Below are 702 nucleotides of genomic sequence, written 5' to 3' on the forward strand. Positions count from 1 at the left end.
GTAGGGAAGCATTTTAACAGTGAAAGTTCTGGTTTCTTCAAGAAGAGCTTCCACTCCTCATCTGATGGTGACTCAGTTGGCATGTTGGTTCGAGCTATTGTTGGCCTGTTGGGGAAGTACCCACCATACATGTACTGGCCAAAGTTCACAGCTGCATGATGACCTGAAGTCACCCAAATTATTGTAGTTAAAACATGAACCAAGTTTTCTTGTGTTTTCAGGACAGGCCACCATGGTTCATCCTTCTTGTCTTCGTGGCCTTTAGCTCGCACTTCTGTCCACCATGCTTGAAGTTCTTTGTCGGACTCCACCATGCTTGCTTCTGGGTAGTAGTGGTTCACGTATTCACCAACCCATTCCTTAATTGCATCCCAAAGAACAAGACCGTCATTGGCAAATGGATAGTCTTCGATTGTCAGCTTCAGGCCATGTCTTGCTGTTGGATCCTCTACTGCCATTCCCCTGAAAGTTGATGAAGGCAGAGAATTGATGTGTTGAAATGACAAGGCCGTCCAAGAACTGTGGGATAAGGTTAGACAAACTCTAGACCTATGTATGTGCGTTACCTTCTAATTAGGTCAGCTGGCAGTGCTTCCGTATCGAATCTCCATAGCTTGTCATAAGCAACTGAGCTGAGCTCCATGCAGTATTTTCCAGGAGAGAAAGTGGTTTCAATTATTCCTGCTTCATTGATGAGACTTT

At 44.9% G+C, this 702-nt stretch overlaps 1 protein-coding gene across 1 annotated transcript in view; it reads right to left on the bottom strand.

Annotated features, from left to right (window-relative positions):
* Positions 1 to 702, bottom strand: part of LOC105137846 (linoleate 13S-lipoxygenase 2-1, chloroplastic-like) — a 4,127-nt gene that overhangs the window by 360 nt on the left and 3,065 nt on the right. The window contains exons 9-10 of the mRNA XM_011043744.1: positions 567 to 686; positions 7 to 462 (exon numbers count right to left, since the gene is read on the bottom strand). Of these exons, the coding sequence (XP_011042046.1) occupies positions 7 to 462; positions 567 to 686 (576 nt within the window). The remainder of the gene's footprint in view (positions 1 to 6; positions 463 to 566; positions 687 to 702) is intronic.

This window comes from Populus euphratica, unplaced genomic scaffold (genome assembly GCF_000495115.2).
Source record: "Populus euphratica unplaced genomic scaffold, PopEup_1.0 scaffold71.1, whole genome shotgun sequence".
NCBI classification, from domain to species: Eukaryota; Viridiplantae; Streptophyta; class Magnoliopsida; order Malpighiales; family Salicaceae; genus Populus; species Populus euphratica.